This window comes from Saccopteryx bilineata, chromosome 1, assembly GCF_036850765.1.
Source record: "Saccopteryx bilineata isolate mSacBil1 chromosome 1, mSacBil1_pri_phased_curated, whole genome shotgun sequence".
NCBI lineage: Eukaryota > Metazoa > Chordata > Mammalia > Chiroptera > Emballonuridae > Saccopteryx > Saccopteryx bilineata.
In genome coordinates this window covers 167,544,117-167,564,044 of record NC_089490.1, presented here as the reverse complement: position 1 = coordinate 167,564,044, position 19,928 = coordinate 167,544,117, and the positions used below count along the sequence as shown (strand labels likewise).

General features: G+C 37.7%; 1 protein-coding gene across 7 annotated transcripts in view; it reads right to left on the bottom strand.

Annotated features, from left to right (window-relative positions):
• NEK1 (NIMA related kinase 1) overlaps positions 1-19,928 on the bottom strand; it is a 162,938-nt gene that overhangs the window by 125,791 nt on the left and 17,219 nt on the right. For all 7 annotated transcript variants that reach the window (XM_066279324.1, XM_066279363.1, XM_066279381.1 and 4 more), the window contains 5 exons: positions 16,029-16,126; positions 8,088-8,171; positions 5,342-5,409; positions 4,932-5,018; positions 1,069-1,123 (listed from right to left, as the gene is read on the bottom strand). In XM_066279324.1, coding sequence (XP_066135421.1) covers positions 1,069-1,123; positions 4,932-5,018; positions 5,342-5,409; positions 8,088-8,171; positions 16,029-16,126 — 392 coding nt within the window. The remainder of the gene's footprint in view (positions 1-1,068; positions 1,124-4,931; positions 5,019-5,341; positions 5,410-8,087; positions 8,172-16,028; positions 16,127-19,928) is intronic.

The following is a 19,928-nucleotide window of genomic DNA, read 5'->3' as shown; positions in this document are numbered from 1 at the left end:
GGTTGGCTCAGCGGTAGAGCGTCGGTCTGGCGTATGGGGGACCCGGGTTCGATTCCCGGCCTGGGCACATAGGAGAAGCGCCCATTTGCTTCTCCACACCCCCCCCCTCCTTTCTCTCTGTCTCTCTCTCTTCCCCTCCCGCAGCCAAGGCTCCATTGGAGCAAAGATGGCCCGGGCACTGGGGATGGCTCCTTGGCCTCTGCCCCAGGCGCTAGAGTGGCTCTGGTCACGGCAGAGCAACACCCCAGAGGGGCAGAGCATCGCCCCCTGGTGGGCAGAGCGTCGCCCCTGGTGGGCGTGCCGGGTGGATCCCGGTCAGGCGCATGCGGGAATCTGTCTGACTGTCTCTCCCCGTTTCCAGCTTCAGAAAAGAAAAGAAAAAAAAATCAATCTATTTAGGACAAGAACTTCCCCTTTTTGGTGTGGTATGTGCCATCTCAAAAGAGTTTCAAAAGTGAAAATTTTTTAAATTCTGAATTTGGGTGTTTGATAAATTGCTAAAATAAAACTAATAAAATTTGTTAAGCTAAACTATCAAATTCATATATAAATTTAACATTAAAAAGATAGCAAATTGGTGGCAATAGCCAGCAGGAAAGAGGGGGTAAAGATGGGGGTAGGTGAGTAAAGGGGGAGGAGATGGGGCAGAAAGAGACTTTGCCGAGGAGGGTTGGGGGTGAAGAATGTGGTGTATGGAAGGTGTTATATTGAGTTGTACACTCGAAACCCATATGGCTTGGCAAACCATGTCATTCCAATAAACTAAAAATACGTTTTAAAAACTTTAAAAAGATAGCAAATGTATTTCTGTCTTTAGAAATAATTTTTTGAAAAAGGATGATATATGCATTATAACAAATATATAACCTGCAATCTGTAATATATGCATACATATTAAGGGAAAATAAATGACAATTTATACTTCAGAGAAGGTAGGAAATTAAAACACTGACAGGAATTTCTAGTATAAGAAGGTCATCAGAAAGATGACATATACATTTTTTAATATAAAATATTACGGTCACTTTCTGACATAATCATAAAAATATTTCAGAAATTTTTACTTACTGCATGTTTAAGTGTACACATCTCATAAAGGACACATCCTAGAGCCCAAATGTCACTAGAAAATAAAATAATAAATTTTTTTTATAAATAGTAAATTTTACTTAAAACTTTAAGAAAACAATACCCAGCATAAAAATGCTTTGAAAATATGTTCCATAAAACATGTACTTTAAAATTTAAATTTCAACCATCACCAAATGATAAAAGCAGTTATCCCTCATTAGAAAAATAATAGTTGTTCAAGCATTTTAAAGTTTCATTAGCCCTGGCAGGTTGGCTCGGTGGTAGAGCATCGGCCTGGCGTGCGGAAGTCCCGGGTTCCATTCCTGGCCAGGGCACACAGGAGAGGCGCCCATCTGCTTCTCCACCCCACCCCCCCTTCCTCTCTGTCTCTCTCTTCCCCTCCCGCAGCCGAGGCTCCATTGGAGCAAAAGATGGCCCGGGCGCTGGGGATGGCTCCTTGACCTCTGCCCCAGGCGCTAGAGTGGCTCTGGTCGCGACAGAGCGACGCCCCGAATGAGCAGAGCATCGCCCCCTGGTGGGCGTGCTGGGTGGATCCCGGTAGGGCACATGCCAGAGTCTGTCTGACTGCCTCCCTGTTTCCAGCTTCAGAAAAATACAAAAAATAAAAATAAATGAAGTTTCACTAAAGAAATTTAATATTTAACAAAACAAAATAAGCAAATTTCATGAATATTCTATTGTTATTTTATTTTACAAGTCAAACTGCTTTATTCAATTATTTGCAAACTACCATGTTTCAAAATATAAAAACAAAACACTACTTTAATAAACAAGAAAATATTAATTTACTAAAATTATACTTCAAATAAAATTGACAGCCAACTTAAATATTATATAAGAATATATTATATATTTGTTATTTTATTCTAAATTAAAGACTTAGACACACTATCTTCTTTATATATAATCTCTTCTATTTTATTTTTTTGTTTTTTTTTTAATTTTTTAAAATATTTTATTTAGTGATTTTTAGAGAGAGGGGATAGATAGAGAGAGAGAGAGAGAGAGAGAGAAGGAGGAGGAGCAGGAAGCATCAACTCCCATATGTGCCTTGACCAGGCAAGCCCAAGGTTTCGAACCGGCAACCTCAGTGTTCCAGGTTGACACTTTATCCCACTGCGCCACCACAGGTCAGGCACTCTTCTATTTTATATTAAACAAGTATTTTTATAATTTAACAAAAAGCTACCTTTATTTCTAAAGGGGAGAAAAACCCTCATAGTTCAGTTACAGTGGTCCTTAGAAATCAATAAAAGCAAAACCCACTACTCCTGAAAGTTGAACTTAACTGGAAAAGAATAAAAGCCATTATTAAATTCTTAAGGTTATTTTTACCAGAAGTCTAACAAAACCCTACAAATATAAATTTATAATCTCTAAAATCTTTTTAATTTCAAGATTCATCTGGGAAAAGAATGCAAATGTAATTAAGCTATTTAGTAACTTATACATGTTACAATTAAATAGTATAAACAAAGACATTTAAAAATTATACTAGGCCCTGGCCGGTTGGCTCAGCAGTAGAGCGTCGGCCTGGCTTGCGGGGGACCTGGGTTCGATTCCAGGCCAGGGCACACAGGAGAAGCGCCCATTTGCTTCTCCACCCCCCACCCCTTCCTTCCTCTCTGTCTCTCTCTTCCCCTCCCGCAGCCAAGGCTCCATTGGAGCAAAGATGGCCCGGGCGCTGGGGATGGCTCCTTGGCCGCTGCCCCAGGCGCTAGAGTGGCTCTGGTCGCAGCACGCCCTGGAGGGGCAGAGCATCGCCCCCTGGTGGGCAGAGCGTCGCCCCTGGTGGGCGTGCCAGGTGGGTCCCAGTCGGGCGCATGCGGGAGTCTGTCTGACTGTCTCTCCCCGTTTCCAGCTTCAGAAAAATACAAAAAAAATAAAATAAATAAATAGATAAATAAATAAATAAAAATTATACTAATGATCCTATTAATACAATATTTAAATACATTTATAAAATATGAATTTTAAAGTATAATCAATGATTCTTATCCATTATGTTTTTAAAGCATTTTCCCCATAAAATTAATTTTATATAAATTCTTTAAAAGCAGATTAAATCCATTCTTAAAGACTAATATTTTCAGCCCTGGCCAGTTGGCTCAGTGGTAGAGCATCAGCCTGGCGTGCAGGAGTCCCGGGTTCGATTCCTGGCCAGGGCACACAGGAGAAGTGCCCATCTGCTTCTCCACCCCTCCCCCTCTCCTTCCTCTCTTTCTCTCTCTTCCCCTCCCGCAGCCAAGGCTCCATTGGAGCAAAGTTGGCCCGGGCATTGAAGATGGCTCCATGGCCTCTGCCTCAGGTGCTGGAATGGCTCTGGTCGCAACAGAGCAATGCCCCAGATGGGCAGAGCATCGCCCCTGGTGGCATGCTGGGTGGATCCCGGTCGGGCGCATGCAGGAGTCTGTTTGCCTCCCCGTTTCCAACTTCAGAAAATACACACACAAAAAAAAAAGACTAATATTTTTTACAGTTGACTTATTCACAAGACACAGAAGTAACATTAAATTGTAAAATTAGCACAAAGAAAATGCTGTTATCCTTTAAAATACCCACTAATAATATATTCCATGGATTTGATGGATCACTGTAATACAAGTTGATTTTAAAAATACATTACTAGAGCCCTGGCCAGTTGGCTCACAGATCATCAGCTTGGTGTATGGAAGTCCTGGGTTCGATTCCCAGCCAGGGCACACAGGAGAAGTGCCCATCTGCTTCTCCACCCTTTCCCCTCTCCTTCCTCTCTGTATCTCTCTTCCCCTCCCGCAGCCAGGGCTCCACTGGAGCAAGGTTGGCCTGAGCACTGAGGATGGCTCCCTGACCTCTGCCTCAGGTGCTAGAATGGCTCCAGCTGCAATGGAGTAACGCTCCAGATAGGCAGAGCATCGTCCCCTGGTGGGCATGCCGGGTGGATCTTGGTTGGGCACATGCGGGAGTCTGTCTGACTGCCTCCCCACTTCTAACTTTGGAAAAATACATTACTAGGATGATGTTCTCAGTATCTAATGCTCAAGTTTTAAATATAGCTTCTTTCTCATCCCCAAGAAAAAAGGGGAGAGGAGGACAGAGAACAATCATAAATACATACATTAGGGCCAGCTACCACTTTCAAAATTAAGACCAGTGTTTTTGGTTGGCATTTTTCTATTAGAAAAAATGAGAGAAAATAAAGAGTAATTGGACTTCAGGGTAGCATTCCTCTTCCCATGTACACATACAATCTGGTAACCACAGTATAACTGAGCAATTAGAAAACTGAGGTTAGATGTCAGATGCCTGAGACATTGAAGTTACTGTACATCCTCTGCATTTGATTCCCTCATTAGGAAAGGAGGAATGATTAATACATACAACTTACAAGGTTACTAAGAAGATTAAGAGTTAATACACAGAAAGCATATAAAATAGAGCCCACAATAGAGAAAATGTTCAATAAATATTAACTACTCTAATTCAATAGGAAGTTACTATTATAAAAAGAAAGACCAAAGTAGTCTATTTTAAAATATTATTTAAATAATAAAGTGATTCTGTCTATAGTTCCTTTGGCAAGACTGAAATAGCTTCTATACAATTCCTATACACACACATATGGGTGGGCAAAAGTAGGTTTACAGTTGTGAGCATACAAAACACACGAATTTATTCTTGTATTATTAATTATTGTCATTTTCCATATGAACTGTAAACTCACTTTTGCCAATCCCTGTATATATGTATGTATTTACATATGTATATTACTGATTTTAGAATAATATTGTTAAGATTAAGAAATATAGTATAACAGAAAGATTTAAAGGAACTATACATGCAATAAGTATTTTAAATACCTTTTATTATTGTAAGGTTTGTTTTCACAGATTTCAGGTGACAAGTAGTATGGGGTCCCTATGCAAGTTCGAGCCAGTTCTACAGTACTAGAAAAAAAAAGAATTATTGGAGAAGCTTAAGACATTTAAAGATATAAATAATCACATATCATGATCATGAATTAAAATTTCACTGAAGTTGGCCCTGGGCAAGTAGCTCAACTGGTTAGAGTGTCATTCTGACTTGCCTAGGCTACGAGTTCAATCCTCGGTCAAAGTACATACAAGAAAGCAAGCAAAGAATGCACAACCAAGTGAAACAACAAATTGTTTTTCTCTCTCTTTCCCTTATTCTCTCTAAAACTTAATAAATTAAAAAAATTAATTTTACTGATAACATGTCAAAACAAAGTTTAAAACTGATATGTTACCTATTAAGAACTCGAGCAATTCCAAAATCTCCAAGTTGTATTGTCCCCTCTTTGGTTAAAAATATATTCTATAAAAGAGGAAAAATATGGAATTATTATCACAGTTCAGTTCTGATTCAACATTTTTCATAAAAATGAATGCAGTTTTAAAAAATGCTAGGATAACTCAATGTCCATGTGCAGAAGAATAAGTGCAAACCCCTCAGATCATATGCAAAAATTAACTTAAAGTGGACTCTAGACCTAAAAATAAGAATTAAACTATAAAACTTCTAGAGGAAAACATAGAAGTAAATCTTCATTGGGTTAGGCAACAATTTCTTAGATATGATACCAAAAACTCAAAGAAAAAAAGAAAAATAGATATACTAGATTTCATCAAAAGTAAAAACTATTGTGCATCAAAGGATACCATCAAGGAAGTGACAATCTATAGAAATGGAGAATATATCTGCAAATCACATATATGACAAGGAATTTGTATCCAGAATAAAGAACTCTTACAACTCAACAGCAACGCTGAAAGACAACTCAATTTTAAAATAGGCAAAGTTATACACTATATGAATCCATTCATATAACATGTCCAGAATAGGCAAATCCACAGAGACAGAAAGTAGATTAGTGGTTTCCAAGATCCAGGTGGAGGGGAATGGGGAGTGACTGCTAACAGGTACAGAGTTCCTTTTTGGAATGATAAAATGTTCTGGAACTCATGAGGAGTGATGGTTTTACATTTCTGTCAATATGCAAAAAATCACTGAACTGTACACTTTAAGTTGGTGGATTTTATGGTATGTAAAATATATTTCACTAGAGGTTTAAAAAATGAATCCTTACCTCCTCCTCAATCAACTAGCCAAAACTTCTACATGTAACAAATTAATCTTAAAATTTTCCAATAAAGGGGATGAGGGGTCAGGCAAAACAGGTAAAGGGGATTAAGAGGTACAAACTTAGTTATAAAACTAAGTCATGGAGCTGTAATGTACAGCATAGGAAACATAGTAGTATTTTAATAACTTTGTATGGGTGACAGATGAACCAGATCTATTGTAGCAAACATTTCATAATGTATAGATCAAATTATTATGATGTACACCTGAAGCTAATAGGATTCTGCATGCCAGTTACACTTCCATTTTAAAAAAAGTGCAGATCCCTAGGCACCATCCAAAAAACCAAAAATTAAACAACCTAATAAAATAATAGATATAAAAATTTTTTAAATTGCCAATAATTTACCCAACTATTTTGCATTTATTTATAAATATAGGACTCCAATACATTTATAAATACAGAACTCTGATACTCTATTAAAACAGTGAAGCCAAGAGTTTGTAGAATAACATGCATTAAAACTCCATTCATATCATTATCATTCAGGAGACCTGAACAGGCACATGCTCACAGTTAAAGATGACACAATGTGGGGGAGACGGGGTGAAATGGGGCTATGTGGCAGGGGATACGGAACAGGAAAGATGGGATGTGGAACTTCCACCACAGCTCTACTTTTTCCCCACTTGTCATTCTGGGGCTATTAGGCTATAAAGAAGCTGCAGGCCTGACGTACAGAGACCACTCAGCCTTGACACAGGAAACAAACTTCCTCTGTGCTCCGCATGCTGGGAACTGAGAGCCTAAGTGTGGCAACCATGAAACCTATATGCAAAGATGAATGAATTGGGACAAGCCATATATATATGAAGAAATATAATGCAAAGAAAAATAGCCAAAAATAATCTTCAGAACAAAAATTCACTCCAGATCGAATTAATTTTATAAAACAGTCCGACAAAAACTTTAAAGATGTTTAGAAATTGTAAAGTGATAAAGGGATAAGTAGCCATTTAAAAAGAATAACACATTATGAAATAACCAATCAGAAATAAGAATAAATATATTTTAAAATCCATTTTAAAACCTTGACGAGAAAGTAATTATTAAAAAAATATCAGATAGCACTAGTTTAAACAAAATTTTAAAAGGTAGGTTGAGAAATTCACCTAGAATACAACAAAAACACAGAGATAATACTATATATGATACCAGATACTTGAAGGGATAGACTAAGAAGCTCCATCATATGTTTAGAAAAGAATCCAGAAAATAACCATGAAGATAATAACGAGACACAATATTTGAAAAAATATAGCTAAACATTTTGCAAAAACATTTCCTAGAAAATACATATTCTCATATCAAGAATGCACAGCATAATGAATAAAAACGGAACCTTACCAATGTGCTCTGCATGTGCTCTCTCTGTCCGCATGTAATTTCATAACCATGCGGACAGAGAGACTGTCCTAAAATCTTCCACAAAGAAAGAAGGATAAGAAATCATAATGGCTCTAAATTCCTAAACAGTAACTAGAAGTCAAGAGACAAATGAGCAATACAGTCAAAATTCTGCAGGGAAACAATTTCCAATCCAGAAATTTATATACAAATTATCATTAAAGAGAATGCAGTAAAAATCATCTCAAAAAATATACCTTACACATAACCTTTTTTTGTGTATTTCTTCTGTTATAATGAGAAAGTAATCCAAGAAAGAGGAAGATTCAGAAAATAAGCAGGAGATCTAACAAGATGCTGACGAAGATTGCTAGGATTAGAGTGAAGGGAGAAAATGGATAATCTGATGCAGACTGGGTCAGGTTCAAAAATTTTGGCCCAAGACAATGCTGGTTCCATGTCCATATCCACTCAGAAGTTATTAGTAATAGAATAAACATACCTGTGACTTTATGTCTCGATGAAGAATTTTTCTATCATGTACATGTTTCAGGGCCAAACATATCTGTACAAACCAGTCCAAAATCTAGGGGGGCAAATGAGATCTGTCATTTCTTTTAAAATTTACATTTCACAGTACTCTTTCCTTGATCATAAAAAGGATTCAAGAATAGTTGGTGTTGAAGGGTACTAAATCCTTAAAAAAAAATTAGACTAATTAATTTTTAATCTGTAGACACTAACATTACATAGTCAAGCCAAATGACACATTATGTGCAAAAACACATACAAACTTTAAAATGTAAGAGACTGCTATTGAAGCAACTCTTGTAAGTCAAAATAAATATGGAAAGATTTTTCTACAGAGGAGTGAAAAATGGAAATAATTTCTATTTTATAATAGTATAATAGTAGATGACTTCTTTGTTTTTAAATATATATTTATTCTATAATGCTTTTTTCTTAACATAAATAAAAATCATGAAAGGAAAAACAATCAGACTGGAAACTTGGATGATTATCTCTTACTTTTTCTCTCCCCATATTTACAATATATAAACACATTATGGAGTTGGCCATTTGAAAGTAAAAAGGTTTCATTTATTTCTCAGACCTATACAAAAATAATTCCAATTGATGTCATTTTGAAACAAATAAAAAGTATACACAATAATAAGAGAAACAGGTTAATTTTCTATAATCTTTGATTGAAGCAGGACTTTCAAAACATGATTCAAAACCCATAAGTCACGAGAAACAAGAATGACAGAGTTGACTCTACAAAATTTGAAGTATCTGCATGACAAAATATATAATCAAGCTTTATAATTATATAAGGAAATATCTGCAACATGATTAGTAGATCTCTAATTCACTAATATATACAAGTTCTTTCAAATCCGAGAAAAACATGGCAGCCCAAATAAGAAGTAGATAAAAGACTAAAAAGGCAAATCACAGAGGGAAAAATCAGTCAATGGACATATATACAAAATATTCACCTTCCTCCAAATAAAAAAATAAAAGTTAAAAAAAATACCATCTGAACCTGACAAAAATGAAATAATGCACAATGTTGGTCAGAATGTGGGAAAACAGGTCTTTGTACACCCTCTTTGTGGGAAAGTTAATTACAGCCATGTTTCAAAGTATGTAAAAATTTCAAAGGCACACACCATTTGAAAGAGAAGTCTGCAATTTCAAATTGATGCTGTAGATGTAGAATCAAAAATAACAAAAGCATGTGCACAAGGATGTTTACTCCAGAACCATTTGTCAGAGCAAAAAATTATAAATAACCGAAATGTCCATCAAGGGCCTAGTTAAATATATAATGATAATAATCACTGTACTAGAAATTCCATCAGCCACTGAAAAGAATGAAAGTACTTCTACATACAATGTTAAGTGAAAAAAAGTTTCAGAATAGGATGCACAGCATACTCCTATTTTTTAAAAGTATATGTTTATGTGTATTACACACCTGAACTCTGTGTAACCATATGAGTATGTGCTGTATGTAAAAAGGAAATAAAGAATAAAGGAAGGAACTATCGAAGGATAGCTCTCAATCAGGTAACAGTGTTTACCTCAGTGGAAAGATTTTTCAGAAGATAATGAAAGGTAAAAAACAAGCTTTACTTTTTACTCTTATCTCTTCAGTATTATTTAAAAGAACAAATACTACATTAAAATAACATAAAATTAATATCTTAAGCAATCCTCTCAGTTCAGTTCAACAATTAGTAAAGACTACACAATGTTTTAAGTTCCTTTCCATATTCACATACGGCACTGTAAGAAGAAAAATGAACTACAATTCTCTTGACTTTAAGGAGTTCATATGGTGGCAGAAGTATAAACCAGTACCTATAATAAAATAAATGAGCTTTACAACAGCAATAAGTACACTGAGAGCAATTAAATTCAACCATGAAAAGATCAGGACTGCCTGGCATGCAGTGGCATGGTGGATAGTGTTGACCTGGTAGGCTAAGGTTGCTGGTTTGAAACCCTAGGTTTGCCTGGGCAAGGCACACACGAGAATCAAGCAATGAACAACTAAAGTGAAGCAACTATGGGTTGATACTTCTCGCCCCCACCCCCATAAAATCAATGAATAAAATCTTTAAAAAAAAAAAAAAAAAGATCCAGGCAGTTATAATATTCACTTTTAGATTAATAATTGCTTTTTAAAGAATGCATTAGATCTCTTAATCATGTATAAAACAAAAACGGGAGTTACAAACCCTCATTACAATAATATTCTTTTATAATGGCCATCTTTTTACCTTTACTGAGATCTCTATACCTGCATATGACTTCGGGTAACTGTCCAGTGTTCTATCATTTCATCCTGCAGTTCTCCCTTGAGTATTTCTTTCAGTGCCAGTTTAGCAATAACAAATAACCTCAGCTATTGGGTATCTGGGAATGTCTTAACTTCCCTCTCATTTCAAAGGACAGTTTTGCTAGATATAACATTCTTGGTTGCCAGTTCATCTTTTAGCACTTGAATATATCAGCCCAAGTCTACTGGTTCCCAAAGTTTTAAAGAATAAATCTGCTGACAATCTTATTAAATTGCCATTATATGTAATGAGTCACTTTTTTCTTTGGCTTTGCTTTTTAACAGTATAATTATAATGTCTTGGACTTAGAGCTTGTTGAGCTTCCTAGATGTTTATATTCCTGTCTTTTAACAAATTTTGGACATTTTCAGCATTAATTCTTCAAATAGTCTCTCTGCCCCCTTCTCTCTCCTCTTTCTGGGATGCCCGCAATGCATATGCTGGTCTACCTGATGATGGTCCACAGGTCCCTTATGGTGTGCTCACTTCCCTTCCACCTTTTTTGTTTTTGTTCCTCAGAATAATTTCTACTATCATAGCTTCAATTCACCAATTCTTCTTTCTACCTGCTCAAATCTGCCTTTGAAGCCCTTTAATAAATTTTTCATTTCAGTTATTGTACTTTTAAGCTCCAGAAGTTCTTTTTGGTTTCTTTTTAGGTTTCGTCTTTATTGATATTTCTATTTTGTCCATACATTGCTTTGACTGTCTCTATGTCTTCCTTTAGTTCTTTGAGAGAATTTTTAAGGCAGTTGTTTTAAAGTCTTTGTCTAGTTAACAGGGGTCCCCAAACTTTTTACACAGGGAGCCAGTTCACTGTCCCTCAGACCATTAGAGGGGCGCCACATACAGTGCTCCTCTCACTGACCACCAATGAAAGAGATGCCCCTTCCAGAAGTGCAGCAGGGGGCCGGATAAATGGCCTCAGGGGTCCGCATGCGGCCCGCGCGCTGTAGTTTGGGGACGCCTGGTCTAGTAAATCACCATCAGGTCTTTTTCTGGGGCAATTTCTGTTCATTTTTTCCTTTGAATGGGCCACACTTTCTTTTGTTTTTGTATGTCTGTGATTCTTCTATTGAAAACTAGTAACTTGAGTCTGACCAGACCGTGGTACAGTGGATGGAGTGTCGACCCAAAAATTGAGGATCCAGGTTCAAATCCCAAGGTCATTGACTTGAGCACGAGCTCAACAACTTAACCATGGGGTCCTCAGCTTGAGTGTAGATTATAGACATGACCCATGGTCACTGGCTTGAGCCCAAAGGTCGCTGGCTTGAAGCCCAAGGTTGCTGTTTTGAGCCCAAAGTCACTGGTTTGAGCAAGGGGTCACTGGCTCAGCTGGAGCCCCCATATGTGCCCCCAAGGCACATATGAGAAAACAATCAGTGAACAACTAAGATGCTGCAACCAAGAATTGATACTTCTCATCTCTCTCCCTCCCTGTCTTCTGTCCCTGTCTGTCCCTCTCCCTCTCTCACTTAAAAAAACAAAAAAATAGTCATTTGCATCTTATCATGTGGTAACTATAGGAAAAAAGATGCTCCTTCCCTAGTGTTTGCTGTTTTGAAAAAAACTTTTTTTTTCTAAATTGTGGGATGCTATCTCTGAGCTGAGGATCAGCTTGAGGTATAAACTTAAAATTTTCTCGGGTCTTGCCTGACCAGACAGTGGCATAGTAGATAGAGTATCAGACTGGGACCCAGAGAACCCATGTTCAAAACCCAAGGTCACCGGGCTTGAGCAAGGGCTCATCTGGCTTGAGCGTGGGCTCACCAGCTTGAGCACGGGGTCACTGGCTTGAGCATGGAGTCATAAACATGACCCCATGGTTGCTGGCTTGAGCCCAAAGGTCGCTGGCTTAAAGCCCAAGGTCACTGGCTTGAGCCTAAGGTCACTGGCTTGAGCAAGGGGTCACTCCCTCTGCTGCAGCCCCCGGTCAAGGCACATATGAGAAAGCAATCAATGAACAACTAAGGAGACGAAGGAGCCACAACAAAGAATTGATGCTTCTCATCTCTCTCCCTTCCTGTCTGTCTGTCCCTATCTGTCCCTCTCTCTGTCTCAGTCACAAAAAATAAAAAAAATTAAAAATTCTCAGGTTTTTTTCTAAGCCTGCATCTTTCCCTACCTATGCATGATAACTTTCTAATTCCTCCTGTATATGTGGTTGCTTTTGAATGTCCTCATTTGTAATGTCTGGCTTTCCAAGTAGGAAAAGAAATGAAACAGGAAATAACATGGTGCTTGCCCTGTAAATCCCCTAGAAGTTACTTCAACCAGAAGAGAAGGGGCTTCTTATAACAAGGGCGGAGGATAAAATAATGACTGAATACCTCTTTGTACCTTGGAGATCAGATGTAGCTATCGATGATGAGAGCACAGATACTGGAAATCTGGAGGACAGGGACCCTTTTGCCCACCCTGGCTCCCCCCAGGTGCATGCTAGCTGCTCCTGTCATACCTGCATGGCTCCCTTGGGAGTGAGAGATGGGGGATGGATAGCTGCTGCTACACAGTTAAAACCAAAATTAATCACAATTTACTACCCAAGCCTTTCCCTGGAAATTGCAAGTCTCCATTTGAGTCCAGAGATCCAAATTAGTTACATCAAAAAGATTCTGCCACTGTCGTTGCTGTATTGGTGGGGAGACAGGTTCCCAGTGCTTCCCACTCTGCCATACTCCCAGCATCCTCTCCATCTGCATTTATTTTCTGCACTATTTTGTTTCTTTGTCCTTTCATGTAACCAAATCTCTGACAACTCTTAAAATTTTGCCTTCTCAAGTTTAGATCCTAAATTTAGAAAAAAAATAAAATAAAAAATTTCAGGTTACCTCTCATTATATATAAATTAGCTCAACATTGTTACAAGACCTGCATGAGAAGACTTGGTTAATGTAACAATTACTAGAAGACAAGTAGAATAAAGACTCAAACCCAAGTCTTCCTACTGCCGCATTCTGTGCTCTTCTAGGCTTAATTGTGGGAAAAGAGAAAAATAGAGCTTGAGAATTATGACATTACTTTACTTAGCAATACTTAACTAAACTATATCTCAAGATTCCTACCATATATTCTAGTTACTACTAAGAACCTTAAAATCCCCCCACTTGTATGGTATTATCAATCAACAGTTTAGTTGTAGTCAATTTGGTGTGTATCATAGACACAGCTTTCCTAAGCACCCTAGTGTGATAGAAGTTAACTGTGATCTCGGCCCTGGCCGGTTGGCTCAGTGATAGAGCGTCAGCCTGGCGTGCAGAAGTCCAGGGTTCGATTCCCGGCCAGGGCACACAGGAGAAGCGCCCATCTGCTTCTCCACCCCTCCCCCTCTCTTTCCTCTCTGTCTCTCTCTTCCACTCCCGCAGCCGAGGCTCCACTGGAGCAAAGATGGCCCAGGTGCTGGGGATGGCTCCTCGGCCTCTGCCCCAGGAGCTTGAGTGGCTCTGGTCGCAACAGAGCGACGCCTCGGAGGGGTAGAGCATCGCCCCCTGGTGGGCAGAGCATCGCCCCCTGGTGGGCGTGCCGGGTGGATCCCGGTCGGGCACATGCAGGAGTCTGTCTAACTGTCTCTCCCCGTTTCCGGCTTCAGAAAAATACAGAAAAAAAAAAAAAAAAAAAAGAACTGTGATCTCTGCTCTACAGTAAACAGCAACCTAGAATTCTGATGTGAAATTATTCAGAATACATTAAGAAGAATGTGTGATGTAGGAAAAATAAGTGTAGGCTTGGACGACTACAATGGAGCATCATATAGCAGTTAGAAGTGACATAGGCACCCATGGAAAAACAGATGGGTCAGAAATATAGCACTTAGAGGGGAGAAAAGTAAAACTAAATGAGCTGTTATACAACAGGTATGCACTTAAAATACATGTATATAAAACAATGATAGCCATTTTGAAAAAAAATAGAGAAATTCATTAAAGACACTGGAATAAGCTGCCTATAAAGGGGAGGGGGATGGAAATGGAATGTGAAGAATAAAAAGAAATGAAAAGCACAGGCTTTGTTAGAATGCAACATGATTCAGCTATCAAAGCTAAAATAATTTATCTATATGGACTAACATGTTAAGATAATCAAGATAATTTTTAAGTGATACAAGCAAGATAGAGCATGGTATATATAATAATCTATTTCTGAATTTGTGTCTTAATTTTTATACATGTACATGTGCAAGTATGAAAAAGAAAGTCTGGAAGAATACACCAAACTAAATCTCAGGGATGGAGCAGTGGAAAAGAGCACTTTCCAGGTCTGAACTTTTAAATAATTTTATAATTTATTTTAAGTTGCTAAAAAATTTTTTTTATAAACTTTGGAAATAGACAGAAATATGCTCCAGCCTGACCTGTGGTGGCGCAGTGGATAAAGCATTGACCTGGAAATGCTGAGGTCGCTGGTTCGAAACCCTGGGCTTGCCTGGTCAAGGCACATATGGGAGTTGATGCTTCCAGCTCCTCCCCCCTGTCTCTCTCTCTCTCTTCTCTCTCTTCTCTCTAAAAATGAATAAACTAAAAAAAAAAATTAAAAAAAAGAAATATGCTCCAACACTAACTATGTAATTTTGGAGAAGCTACTAAACCTCTCAGATTCCTTATCTACTAAATAGAAAAAACTACACTAGTTCATGGAACAGGGGGGTTACAAGAATTAAAACAGACAACAAATACAGCACTCCTAGCACAGTGCTTCCTCCAGTGCCCTATATAAAAACATAAAAACCTAAGAATGGCTGATAATGAGAAATTCAGTTTACATAAGAAAAAAGTCCTGGAAGACTTAAACTGAGCTTTAAAATAAAATGGTAGAATATTAATAAGCAAGAGTTGGGGGGTATGGTATTGTCAAAATAAATAAATAATCAGAATAAGCACACAGGGAGAAGAATGAGATATATTAACGTGTCCCAGTGCCTAACACAAAATGCATGCTCAATAAATATGTTAAGTAGATGAATAAGGGTGCATACTGGAGAACAATAGCAAACAATAAGAATGCTTAGGTAGAATAGAGTCATATCCTTGAAACCAAAAGAGGTTAAATTTAATGTAGTTTCCAATACTAGGCTTCTAGAGCTGGGGTCATCTGGCAAAGCCATATTTTAGAAAGATATGGTCTGGCAGCAGTAAGCCAGATAGACAAGGATATAGAATTAACCAGTTGTAATGAATAATTGTCATATATATAAATACATGTAATACACACACACACACACACACACACAGATATAAAAGGGTATGACAAAAGTAGGTTTACAGTTGTTCAGATGGAAAAAAAATACAATAACAAACAATAATATAAGAATAAACTGCATTTTATGTACCCACAACTATAACCCTCCTTTGCCTCACCCTGTATATTATACATATGACAATATTACAGTCAAGAAATGAGATGGGGAACTGATCTAAGAAGGGAGCTAATAAGAACAGAAATGTGATTAAGATATTAGGATATGATACTGAACTGTCCTAGTCATTACAATTAGCATTGGTAATTATAGATCAATACATATATAAAGAAATGTTGAATTTCTTCTAAATAACATCATGGAGGAAGAGTTAATCTCCTACATGCTAACTCACCTGATCCTCTTGAAACAAAACGCCTTTCTGAGCATTTATTCGTTTAAAAAGATCCCCTCCTTCACAATAATCCATCACTATGTAGAGAGAGCCATTTTCTACAAAATATAAACATTACATTACATTTTTAATGTTATCAAAAGCATAAATAATTTAAAGGTACTAGAGGGTTACTAAAAAGCAGCAATTAATTAATTTTGTTCTGTTGAACCAAAAACAGAACCATACTCAAAATAATTACAGTACAAAGTCAAGATATACTGATCATACAAATTGTACAATACCTTGGCTTAATAAATCCATCATTAATGATTTTTCTACCAAGAATATACCATCTTTATTGGATCTCTGGAATACAGACAATATGTAGACAGATACTCCTTGACTTTCAATGGGGTCACATCCCAATAAACCCATTTTAAGTTGAAAATATCGTAGTTGAAAATGTATATTTTAATACTTATTCTTAATACCTTCATGATTCCTCCCATGGGTAAACACTTCTTAATGTTTCCGTCCTCCCTTATTCTTACATGAGAATAAAACTATGCTTATACTTCCTAAGGAAGGAAGAATAGCTAATATCATTTCTTTTTTTGTTTTTTTGTTTTTTTGTTTTTTTGTTTTTTTTTCATTTTTCTGAAGCTGGAAACAGGGAGAGACAGTCAGACAGACTCCCGCATGCGCCCGACCGGGATCCACCCGGCACGCCCACCATGGGGCGACGCTCTGCCCACCAGGGGGCGATGCTCTGCCCATCCTGGGCGTCGCCATGTTGCGACCAGAGCCACTCTAGCGCCTGAGGCAGAGGCCACAGAGCCATCCCCAGCGCCCGGGCCATCTTTGCTCCAGTGGAGCCTCGGCTGCGGGAGGGGAAGAGAGAGACAGAGAGGAAAGCGCGGCGGAGGGGTGGAGAAGCAAATGGGCGCTTCTCCTATGTGCCCTGGCCGGGAATCGAACCCGGGTCCTCCGCACGCTAGGCCGACGCTCTACCGCTGAGCCAACCGGCCAGGGTAATCATTTCTAACATTTACTAAACTACTACTTTCTAGTGAAACTACTGCAACTCAAAGAACAGTTTTCCCAGTTTTCACTTCTCTCAGTACCCTGTGCTTGTGACCTTACTTCCAGGAGAATTAATTACTTTTTCCTTGTGGTAGTGCTATTTCTTATAGTGCTCATATCCCCTTCTGAGATACTGCTTCTAGTGTCATGGATTGAGAACCTATATGACTGAGCCAATTAAGAATTTATAACTCTTAAAAAAGGAATCTATTATAACTCTTTATGATTGATAGGAAAAGATTATCCAAATACACAGGTGAGAAATAACAATGTAAAAAAAAAGCTATACAATTCACTATTTATGAAAAACATGTCTAAGATATTAAAATTTATGAAGCATACACAAAAAACAAAAAATTATGTATCATATGATATCATTTTATGTATGCTTATTAATACACAAAATATTTTTGGAAGAAACACAAGGCAGCAGTAACAGCGGTTAATTCCAGAAAAGGAAAATAGGTAACAGAAAGGTAGGAACAGAAAACAAACTTTTTACTGCTATGTAATATTTAAATTTTGAACTATAAGCATGTGTCTAAAAAGAAATAAAAGCATCACGAGATTTCTTTTTTTTAAAACGTAAGTGTATATATGTGAGAGAGAGAAAAAAAGAGACAGAAATAGAGACAGGGAGACGGAGAAAGTTAAATAAGCCCAGAGAAAGGGCCAGAGAAGCAATCCTGAAGGAAAATGAGTGACTTTAGTACATGAAAGCGGTAACACTTTCTGCTGCTCAAATATTACTTCCTTTGGGGATAAATACTACTTAAAATATAAGGTTAACAGAGAAGCCTTTTCTCCATGGGAAGTACTAATCCATTTTGTATTCCTTCAATTACTCACACATCTTAGTCCCAGTTATGAGCCAGGCACTTTGCACAGATGTGAGGGATACAGAAATAAAAGATATCACCCTTACAGGCAAGTAACAGAGTAGAGACAACAAAAATGTATAACACACACACAAATAAACAATGATACAAGACAAACTGTCACTTTTTCAATAACAAGATCAAATTTTTTAAATGTGTAAATGAAATAGCAAAGTGTCTAGTTAAATAGTAAATCTAATTATACATTTATATACCTAAAAATATTTTTCCCACTTTCATTTTCTATGAAACAATTTTTGCATACTTTTCCCATCTACCTTCAAAATCAATGTCTTTTTATTGATTCAGCTCTCAGTTTTTCTTATATACATGACCCACACTTCCTTTTAACTGAGAGTATTTTAAAACTGATTTATGTTGTTATTATTTTAATTTGTTCTATGTCCTAACTCACATATACATACCATTTTTTTTCAAAAATTTTTACTTATTTATTCATTTTGGAGAGGAGAGTGAGAGAAAAAGGGGGGAGGAGCAGGAAGCATCAACTCCCGTATGTGCCTTGACCAGATAAGTGCAGGGTTTTGAACCGGCGACCTGAGTATTCCAGGTAGACGCTTTATCCACTGCGCCACCACAGGTCAGGATCCATAGCATTTTTAAAAAATCCTCCTAGAGGCCTTATAAGCAAGCATGATTGTAACAACATAAACATACTGCCTTTTTAGTGACTTTAGAAGACTGGCTTACAATGGTATTTGCAATTATGACATCATTGCAAATAAAATGCAATTATGACATCAATATAAAAAAATTTTATGCCTCTTTTTGAAAATGCTTCTGAGAACCTCTGTAAGCACTCAAAATTAACTCACTGAAGACTACTTCCCCAAAAGCATTTTATTTAATGTACTAAAACTTTCTGAGAGCACACTGTGTAATGAGAGCTAAGACAACTTTCTAGAAAACAATTTTGCTTTGGGACACTCCTAGCCCTACCCCAATAGCTGTCAGCCTTCTCTCTATCTATGAATCTGTCTCTATTTTGCTTGTTAATTCATTTTGTTCATTAGATTCTACATATGAGTGAGATCATATGGTGCTTGTCTTTCTCTGATAGGCTTATTTCACTCATCATTAATGACTTTCTATTAAAACTTATATTCACACTACTCAGCCATAAGAAATGATGACATCGGAACATTTACAGCAAAATGGTGGGATCTTGATAACATGATACGAAGCGAAATAAGTAAATCAGAAAAAAACAGGAACTGTATTATTCCATATGTAGGTGGGACATAATAGTGAAACTAAGAGACATTGATAAGAGTGTGGTGGTTACGGGGGGGAGGGGGGAATGGGAGAGGGATAGGGGGTGGGAGGGGCACAAAGAAAACAAGATAGAAGGTGACAGAGGACAATCTGACTTTGGGTGGTGGGTATGCAACATAATTGAACGACAAGATAACCTGGACTTGTTATCTTTGAATATATGTATCCTGATTTATTGATGTCACCCCATTAAAAAAATAAAATTATAAAAAAAAAAACAAAAAAAAAACTTATATTCACATATAAAAACATCAGTTATACTCTCATAAATGCAACTATTAACTGCATTGAAAGAATATAGCATCCATAAGCTCTTCATGAAAAAAAATTAATGAAACCAGACAAGCAAGTAATGAATTCAAACAACCTAGAGAAGGGGATGATAACATACAAAAGAACTAACAATAAGAACTGAATTGAGCCCTGGCCGGTTGGCTCAGCGGTAGAGCATCGGCCTAGCGTGCGGAGGACCCAGGTTCGATTCCCGGCCAGGGCACATAGGAGAAGCGCCCATTTGCTTCTCCACCCCTCCGCCACGCCTTCCTCTCTGTCTCTCTCTTCCCCTCCCGCAGCCAAGGCTCCACTGGAGCAAAGATGGCCCGGGCGCTGGGGATGGCTCTGTGGCCTCTGCCCCAGGTGCTAGAGTGGCTCTGGTCGCAAC